This window comes from Poromitra crassiceps (genome assembly GCF_964638095.1).
Source record: "Poromitra crassiceps genome assembly, chromosome: 3".
In the NCBI taxonomy this organism is placed as follows: domain Eukaryota; kingdom Metazoa; phylum Chordata; class Actinopteri; order Beryciformes; family Melamphaidae; genus Poromitra; species Poromitra crassiceps.
In genome coordinates this window covers 42,021,837-42,030,645 of record NC_139625.1, presented here as the reverse complement: position 1 = coordinate 42,030,645, position 8,809 = coordinate 42,021,837, and the positions used below count along the sequence as shown (strand labels likewise).

The 8,809-nt window shown below is 41.6% G+C and overlaps 1 protein-coding gene across 1 annotated transcript in view; it reads left to right on the top strand.

The window, feature by feature from the left end:
• cox16 (cytochrome c oxidase assembly factor COX16) overlaps window positions 1–8,209 on the top strand; it is a 13,287-nt gene extending 5,078 nt beyond the window's left edge. Inside the window, exons 3-4 of the mRNA XM_083633774.1 lie at window positions 5,894–5,962; window positions 7,496–8,209. Of these exons, the coding sequence (XP_083489900.1) occupies window positions 5,894–5,962; window positions 7,496–7,609 (183 nt within the window). The 3' untranslated portion in view covers window positions 7,610–8,209. The remainder of the gene's footprint in view (window positions 1–5,893; window positions 5,963–7,495) is intronic.
• The last annotated feature ends 600 nt before the right edge of the window (window positions 8,210–8,809 follow it).

Here is an 8,809-nt window from a genome sequence, read left to right as displayed (position 1 = left end):
GCTTGTTTTGGACAGGTTTCCTCCTCAAATATTGTGGGCTAGATTTTGAACAGCTTTTGACCTGGAAACCATCAGCTGTATCTGGCAACACTGACTGGTAGAGCGCCGCCATGTTGTTGAAAGCTAGATGGTGACGTCACATGCATTGTAGCTCTTGTCTATGCAGCCAGGCTGCAGTGCTGCTTGTTGTTTACTCACTGGTAAAATGGAGCACGGACATACTAACATTAGTAAAAGCACAGATGGAGGACCCAGCGAAAGACGGACCCGAGGGGGGATCCTTTTGTATTGCCCCTGGATGCTCAAATGAGCACTATTGTGTAAAAGACAGTGGTAAAGTCATTCGTTGTTCTTCATGAAGAAGGTGCCTTTGGCTAGCTGCTCTCCTCTCAGCCCACCTGTGGGACTAACGCTACTTCGTGAGCTCTGCAGTTGATCTGAAAATAGGTGAGTGAACTCTCTGCCACATTTCAAAAACGTTTATCCTCCCCCATTTATAATTGTCTTGACCATCAAAATTGCACTTGTGAAATGAATGAATATGCCTACAACACAGCACAGCGAATCCCACACTAGCTGTTGTAAACAGTAGCATCCATGGTGGTACGCTAGCTAGCTATATAGCACTCCTAGGCTAATAATAGAAAAATATATATGATATATTTGCCACACAAAACTATATGCTCAACCACTGTATCCATCAAATTGTTGAACCACAATTGTGCTTATCTTAGCTTGCTAAAATGCCTGCCTTGTAGTAGCCTCAATGCGAGACTCTTCAGTCATTCTTGAAGAGTCTCATGTTGAGGCTAGCCTTGTAGCAAGTAACCATGACTGTCAAAATGATGATCCCATTATAACCCCAAAACTGTCTATTTCTATATTCTAGTCATGCACGTTAGGATGAATGAATGCTAATGTATTGGTTTCCACACAAACTAATGTTACACAGATTATGCAGAGGTTGAGCATATAGTTTTGTGTGGCAAATATATTGTATATAGTTTTCTATTATTAGCCTAGGAGTGCTATGTAGCTAGCTAGCGTACCACCATGGATGCTACTGTTTACAACAGCTAGTGTGGGATTCGCTGTGCTGTGTTGTAGGCATATTCATTCATTTCACAAGTGCAATTTGGTCAAGACAATTATAAATGGGGGAGGATAAACGTTTTTGAAATGTGGCAGAGAGTTCACTCACCTATTTTCAGATCAACTGCAGAGCTCACGAAGTAGCGTTACTCCCACAGGTGGGCTGAGAGGAGAGCAGCTAGCCACAGGCACCTTCTTCATGAAGAACAACGAATGACTTTACCACTGTCTTTTACACCAGTGGTTCCCAACCTTTTTGGTTTTATGTACTGTAGCTGTTCTGCCATGCCAAAGTACCCCCTCACTCACGTGTGTCGATGATTCTCTGAAATTTGTTTTATTAAAATGATATTAAACTTTTAGTAGGCCTATCTAACACATCTGATTATTAAATGAAAATCATTTGAATTACCCTCTTTAATACAATTCTAACTGTTTTCAATTGAAAAAAGTCGTCAGTTTTACTAAGATGGGCCTATGAAATTACTTAATCATTTTGTAAATAAATTGTAATCCCCAATCTTTCCAAGTACCCCCTGCAAGCTGCTCAAGTACCCCTAGGGGTACACGTACCCCTGGTTGGGAAACACTGTTTTACACAATAGTGCTCATTTGAGCATCCAGGGGCAATACAAAATGATCCCCCTCGGGTCCGTCTTTCGCTGGGTCCTCCATCTGTGCTTTTACTAATGTTAGTATGTCCGTGCTCCATTTTTACCAGTGAGTAAACAACAAGCAGCACTGCAGCCTGGCTGCATAGACAAGAGCTACAATGCATGTGACGTCACCATCTAGCTTTCAACAACATGGCGGCGCTCAGTGGCGAAACAGGGCAAAAATAGGCAAATACATTTTAATTTTGCAGCCAATGTAGGTGTACATGTAATTCACATTTGATTGCAGGGTTCTGTCTTACCCAAGGTACAAAGCAAACAAACACACTTGTATTGTTCAATGCTTCATCTCCACTTTAAATCCATACACGGAGCTTTTAAACTTGTTAGGAAATCTTGTTGCCTTTATGCAAAAGTTAATTTCCAACATGGACAGGAATGCCCCTGGCCTTGTTAGTTGTCTGTGAGCTTTTGCTAGTTCTCATCATAAAAATTCTTATTGTTGTAACAATAATTAACCTCGATCCGTGTCTCAAACTATGCTGTGTTGGGTCCTTGAATTTGGGGAAAAGGTCATTGAAAGGTCCTTGAATTTGATGTTGAGGAAAGGTGTGGGAACCCTGATTAATTGCACCTGAGAAGATTGTGGTACGACTGAGCCCAGACAGGAATGGCACAGTGTAAACAAAGCACACATGCATAGTTATGTTGCCATCTGTGAAGACTACTCAAATCTCAGTCTTAAGCCTAATTGATGTAAGCTTAAATTGATATTAAGCAGGGCTCACAATAATACAGATATAATGTTATCTCTCCATCCTTTGGGCAAAAGTATCAAAGACACTGAGTGCAGACACACGAGACTGACTGCCAGGCTTTTCTAACCTGATTATTAGAGTGACTCAGTACAAGAGCAGGAAGTGAGAACAAGCCCTAACAATTCATTACAATGACAGAAGGCAGAGCCTTTATTAGAAGCCATTACAATCTGATAAGCTGGCTGCAAGGGGGGGGGAGTGGCTGTTCTGTGCTGTTTTACAAAAAATATAACAAATGCCGATGGCATCTGGCTGGCATCTTTTCTTATTGCTGTCCGGGCGGGACTAGAGTGTGTGTGTTTGTGTGTGTGGGGGGAGGGACATCATGCCCCTGGTACTGCACCTCTCTGATCCATGCAGCTGCCCCTGCAGGGCCTGCACTACCACTGCCTCTCTACTGAAGAGGCCTGCAGCATCCAGCCTCTCTCCTCAAACCCTCTAGTTTAGAGACCAAACTTTGCTCAGTGTGTGTGTGTGTGTGTGTGTGTGTGTGTGTGCGTGTGCCGTGTGCGCACATGTGTATTTTTGTGCATGTGGTAACTAAACAGATGTCAAAATGCATGCAATTAAAATCATTCTTGTGGCTCTTACTTGGAAAATATTACCAGCTGATTCCATTATTTTGTCCTCTGATATATTGATCCACTATATTAGTCAGTAAAGCCACACAGTGTGAGTCACCTAGGAACTAAGTCACTGTACTAAATTTGCATTTTCTCCTAAATTAATCAATTCATTTCATTTTGCTCGGAGTCAAAGCTGAGCTTCCCCTTCGAGGCTGTTCCCTTCCCTGTCCAGGTTTCCTCACCTCTGATGCTCCCAGCTTGTTGTTAGGGAGGCTCAGGCTGGTGGTGGTTGAAGTAGGGCTAATAACCTCTCTATAGTGGCTATAATACTAAGGCTATTAAGTCCAGTAGACTGGAGGCTGCAAATTGCAAAAGTAATTTCATAGTAGTTATTTTGTAGCTGCCTCTGTGGGCTACATTTTTGTAATATAATCTTTTGTAATGTAATATAAGTCTAATTAAAAATAAATCATGACATTATGAAAGTCATCATTCACTAGAGTAATTTTAGCATTATTGCGATGAGAACTCATTAAAAGTAATGGATTCCGAATGGGATTAATTTCAATCCTATTCTCGGGCAAAATCAGTTTAAATTGCAAAACAATGATAGTTTCAGTGGACATGACTCCTTGTTCCTGAACCATCTGACATGAAATGGTTTTGTTTGGTTTGGCCTGGTGATGTTTTGCCAAATCTTCTAACTGCTTCGTCTCTGTTACCCATCGCCTGATTTGTAACTAAGTTCTATTTTCGCTGGCCGTCGAATCTCACACACAGACAAAGAAAACCGGTCTTTGTTTGTTTTCCATTTTCTTTGTGTGTTGTGTGAGTTTGTGCCAGCCTCGTGCATGTGACAGTGTTGTGAGCATTGAGATATACAGTATATGAATGGAGAGAGCGTGCCTATCTCCTCCCTGTATGGTCTATTGAAGCCAAAATCTTCTCAGATCAGAGAACCAGAGTCTGTGCAGTAGCTCTTTTTTGGGTTGAAACCTCAGTCTGAGCCCCCCCTCTCTATCCCCTCTAAACTTTCTTATGTAGTGCTGCTGTTTCTAGATTTGCGCACAGTGCGTTGTGTAGTCAATCCTCTCTAGCTCTGTAAATATGGCACTTTAAGTTCTAATATTTTTTGTCTCTGCAAAAGTAACCATGTAGATTCCCACTACGAGGTCAGTTTATCAAAATGACGCCTGTACGGAAATCTGAATTTCGTTGTCGGAGATTGCTCCTAGCAGCCAGACTCCGGGGTGCTCTGGGTAACAAACGTCATACAGGGGGAAATTATTATCTGATGAACTGATCTTTGCAGCTCTGTTGATTAGCTAACGTGTCCATAGCATTTGATTAACGTTATGATTTAATTCATTTTGTAACAAATGTTGGTTTAACAGGTGAAATCGAACTGAACCTTTGGCTACGTTGTAACTTACGTTAACTGACTGGGCAGCCCAGTGCTGCTGTCTCTGTCGGGTCGTTTTTAACTTTATCCAGCTGCCTGTCTCGTCTGTATCCTTATACAACAGCTACGAGGAGAGAAGCTTGCGAACATCCCCATAGTAAAAGCACTTCCCAGAGATATCCATATAGGCTAAATACTCTCCTCGTGCTTCACCCCAAATAAAACCTAGTGTCTGTTTGCGACAGGCTAACCCGTTAGCTATTAGCTAATGGCTGGTATTGTGTAGGCCTCATTTTATATTATACCCGGGAGTTGTAATGTTATAAAACACTTTTCCTGGCATACGCAGGCAGTTGGACAACCTGGTAAGTTCTGAAAATATGTGCCTATTGTGTTATTCCAACTATTGTTATCGGTTCTTAGGTTATAGTAATATTAAGCCGACAAATAATGCAAAACAGCCAGCTAACACAAGCGGCTAATGCTAGCCTGCATCGGTTAAAACCATTGTGTATTAAAATAACCGATAACGTAGCTGGAGTAACTAATAAAACACATATTTTCTGAACTTACTACTTCAGTCCCCAACCAATGTTACTTCCTCGCGCACCTTTCTCAAAACAATGTCCTTTTTATTGCGGGGGTTAGGTCATCGATATACAGTCTGGTAGACAGATCAAGCAGTGTCTTCCTTCTGTTTTACCAAGCAGTGTCTTCTCTATGTAAACTAGATCTATAAGGTGAAGAGCCTGTCCAGCCAATGACGGCTTGAGACTGGCTGCCACAGCTGTCAATCATCCCTTTTTATATGTCAAATAACTACGGTAATTAAAAACAAACTGATCAGAAAAATGACCTCTTGCACAGGCATTAGCGTGATAAGAACTATTTAGATAGATAATGATACAACCCACTTTTGGGAAATAATTATCTGAGGTGTACTGTGATTGTTTCGGTTGTCCATTTCCCCATCCACTAACATGGGGAGGCGGGCCTTGTGACCTATACTGGGTACAGCCGCCAGAGCGGCGAACTAACAAGCAGCGGCTTCACTGAACAGGACCAGGTCCCCAGTCCATCTTTTATATGTCGATGGTTGTGAGTCTGTCCATTTCCCCATCCACTAACATGGGGAGGCGGGCCTTGTGACCTATACTGGGTACAGCCGCCAGAGCGGCGAACTAACATGCAGCGGCTTCACTGAACAGGACCAGGTCCTCAGTCCATCTTTTATATGTCGATGGTTGTGAGTCTCTGCCAGCCTCGTGCACGTGACAGTGTTGTGAGTCTCTGCCAGCCTCGTGCACGTGACAGTGTTGTGAGTCTCTGCCAGCCTCGTGCACGTGACAGTGTTGTGAGTCTCGGCATGCAAATGTTAACTTCTTCTCCGTTCTCTCTCAGCTGGATCCCTCACTGGAGGCCAAAGTGAGCATCCAGAGGCAGCCAGTCATGCTGGAGGAGCAGTACGAGGTAACTTAAGGAGAGGCAGGTTAGGGACCCTGAGAGGGGACTGGATGAAAGAAATGGACTGGTGTGCTCTGTTGGCAAGAAGTGTTGCTAGTAAACAAACATGTGCTTTGATAGGGTGTCATCAAATTGCAAGAGGTAAAAAAACAAAACAAGGCCACACTGTGTGGAAAGGCAAGACTTTTCAGATAGACGCATTTGTGCTAGAAGGTCAGAAATATTACATTTGTGAATACTGTATACATGTATTTGTACACAATCTGATTTTTTTTTTTTTTTTTTTTTACCTTGGGAAGCAATTGGGATCATAGGAATTCATGTTATTGAATGTTGCAGACCTGGGGGGTCAAATAGCCTTAGCAAATAATTCTCGGTAGGGTTATACCAATATAGCAATAACAATATTGGCCTTTTGTTAAATATCAGATATCAGTCAGTCATTGCTGTCCAATAGCGATTTGATGGATGTTCCTCCCTGACAACAGATGCATACAATCTATAAAACCGGCAATGAAAGTTTATTTTCTTTGCACATTTTAGTTATTAATTGAACTGTTCATTTGTGTTTGTTTTAGATGAATTATTGATAATGTATCCCAAAGGTTGAGTAGGTGTGGTGCTTCAAAGTGCTTTATTAAAGAGCTGCTAACCCTGAAAGGATTCAATTAGTCTGGGTTTCATGAAGTCTGATGGTCAAATTTTCTGACTTTCCCATCCTGCCAAAGAACAAAATACCCAGGATTTTTCAAAATGAAAATGCTCAAATTTAAAGATGCTGAATATCAGAACAAGTTATCGGTTATTGGCGACTTTAGTTGCGGTATTGCTATGGGCCTTCAAAAACTCATATCAGTTTAACCTTAATTCTTAGCAACGACTGTCGCCAAGAGACTCATTCTGAGGGAGTGGAAGTCTCCCTCTACACCTTCTTTTCAGCTGTGGCTGACGGATATGATCTCGGTTATACGTATGGAGAGGCTCCGGTTTTTGAGGACAAATTCTCTTGGGAAGTTCTTGGTTATCTGGGACCCGTTTCTGGCCTATTTGGATGAGGTTAATAGCGGTACGTGACTCGCATAACTGACTTCTCATGGACCCTTTCCGTGGGATCCCATGCACATCCCTTGCAGGCACATGGGGACCTTACGTGGCTGGTAGTGTCAAGCTGTAGTATTGGAATGTGAACTATGTTTGTTTGTTTTGTCTTTCTCTGTCTGAGTCTTTTGTTGTTGTTTCTGTTTTACGTTTTGAAAGTTGCAAAAAAAAAAAAAAAAAATTCTTAGCTCCTTGGAAGACCAGATGGTTGAGGGGTTTACGGCACCTGGGCATTTCAGAGAGTCAGGCAAGCTGTCAGAGAGAGGAATCCTAAATTGAGTTTCAAATAGTTTATTGCGTTTTGCAAACTTTGTGGCACTCGTTTTATCGCCCGATATCTATTCTTTAAAATACTGTTTAAACTAGGACTGGAATGTTTTAGATTGATTTGGCATAGTTAAGGTAAAACCTTTACCTTCTGTTGGGTTGTTTTCTCTGCAGAAGATGAAGGAGAAGAACTTGGACGAATGGAAGAACATCCGTGGTCCTCGTCCCTGGGAGGACTCCAAGGAATACCAGGAGCAGCAGCGCAGCAGCCAGATCAAAGAGGGCTGAGCCGATACACAGTCTGCAGCACGATGGACAAGACAAGAATGGATGGACCGTGTGAAACAGGCGCCGCTGAGACTTAATTACTGTATCTTGGATGCTGCAACTCCAGGGCATGGGGCTCAACTTGTTTTGTCTCGGCTTGCGTTGGACTTAAAACTTTGTAATTGTGCATTCATTGTAACATTGTGGTGTCTTCTGGTTTTTGACACATTCGGCCCATCTGTGGGGGAAATGAAGTCACATAATCTTAAAACTTTGAGACAAGTTCAAGCTTGGTCTTAAATTTAAAGAGCTATGCACTGGATCATATAGATATATTCAAACCATAGCACAATCCACTGTTGGCAGGCTATTCTCCACACTGATGTACTGTAATGGAACACAACCAGTAGGTGGCATATCGGTACATTCTACCTTGCTGTGCCTTCCAGAAGGCAAGGAAGAAAGAGAATGCCAATGCAGTATTTCCATGGCTGAATAAATGATGTCCTACTGATCCAAACCCTTTATTTTCCTTTTATTTTTGACAATGGTTCTTTGTAGATGTGGAGTCTTTGTTTACATCAATATTGTGTTACCAGTTCCAAGTATACAAGAATAAAACAGTCCAGGCTTCCCTCAGGGTTTATAGGTCCCCGACTGTTTCTCTGACACTTATTACTTTGCAATGCGGTGGATTTAGGATGTTTATTATGGAAATTGTTTTACCTTTGCCGTCTTGTCCTACAAACAAAAAACAGGATTTCTTTCTTTTTTTTGCTCTACTGTAAGTGTATTTCTGTATTTTCTCATGTAGAATACATCTGTAGTTACTCAACTGATATTTCACTGCAACACATCATTGAACATACAGATCCATACAAATATCTTTAATTCTATTCTAATTTTGTATAGCCCCAAGAACGTTCAACCTACACAATACAATTCTGGACTTGTTTAGATACTATCACAATACTGAGGACGGATATATCAAGAACACTTATTGTGTAGAAAGAATGAACACACTATGTTCACTACTTGTAAACCAAAAACACAATTCAAATGACCAAAATATTCATATCTATACACAGTGTTTCTTAAGCAGCAATATCAATCAAAACAGATAGGTGAGCCAATAAGAGAGATGGTGCAAAATGGCTACACTGACATTCATCATTGATATCGATATTCACATTTCACATACATACCGGCAATACAGCAACA